The 670-nt window shown below is 44.6% G+C and overlaps 1 protein-coding gene across 1 annotated transcript; it reads left to right on the top strand.

Moving 5' to 3' along the window:
- Nucleotides 1-4: 4 nt before the first annotated feature.
- Nucleotides 5-664, top strand: LOC108490379 (MAP7 domain-containing protein 3-like; the record flags this gene model as incomplete). Its single annotated transcript, XM_017796442.2, has 1 exon — nt 5-664. A coding segment is annotated over one exon (660 nt), but the record flags the coding sequence as incomplete, so codon positions are not given.
- Between the last annotated feature and the right edge of the window lie 6 nt (nt 665-670).

The raw sequence follows: 670 nt of genomic DNA, 5'->3' as shown, positions 1-670 counted from the left end.
TTACGTAACTGTGCCGATGTTTAATAGTGATGAGTTGAAGGCTTCTGCCATGTTCTGTAAATCCACAGTAAAAATGCCCATTCCAGTAAAATTGCAACTAACAACTCCAGAGAAAGTAGAAACCCCTCTCAAGGAAGATGTAAAAGAACCAGTTGAGGTGAATATGCAAGTACCAGTCAAACTGAACATGGAAATACCGTCTAAGGCAAACGAGGATGTGTTGTCCAAGGCAAATGTGAATGTACCACTCAAGATGAACACGGAAGACACCGCTGAAGTTAATGTGGATGTTTCCCCCAAGGTGAATATTGAAGTTCCCATTGAGGCTACCATAGAAGGGCATCCTAAGTCAAATGTGGAAGAACTCCCCATGGTGAGCATGGATGCCTCTCCAAGTGTTGGATCATACCCCATTGTCATCATGGAGTCATCCCCTATTGAGAGTGTGGGATCATCCTCCTTAGTGAATGTAGAAATATCTCCTGTGGTAAGCATTGATGCCTCACCTGAGGCAAGCGTAGATACCTCACCAGAATTATGTATGGACTCAGCAAGCTTGGAAATGCCCTCAGAAGCAAACATAGAAACACCCCTTAAAGCCAGCGGGAAATTACAGCTTGAGGCAAGTGTGGAAGCACACCCTGAGGCAAATGTTGAAGCATCAGCCAAG

The sequence above is a fragment of the Nannospalax galili genome, unplaced genomic scaffold (assembly GCF_000622305.1).
Source record: "Nannospalax galili isolate Female #2095 unplaced genomic scaffold, S.galili_v1.0 C47943662, whole genome shotgun sequence".
Taxonomy (NCBI): Eukaryota; Metazoa; Chordata; class Mammalia; order Rodentia; family Spalacidae; genus Nannospalax; species Nannospalax galili.
This window is presented reverse-complemented; position numbering and strand designations above follow the sequence as displayed.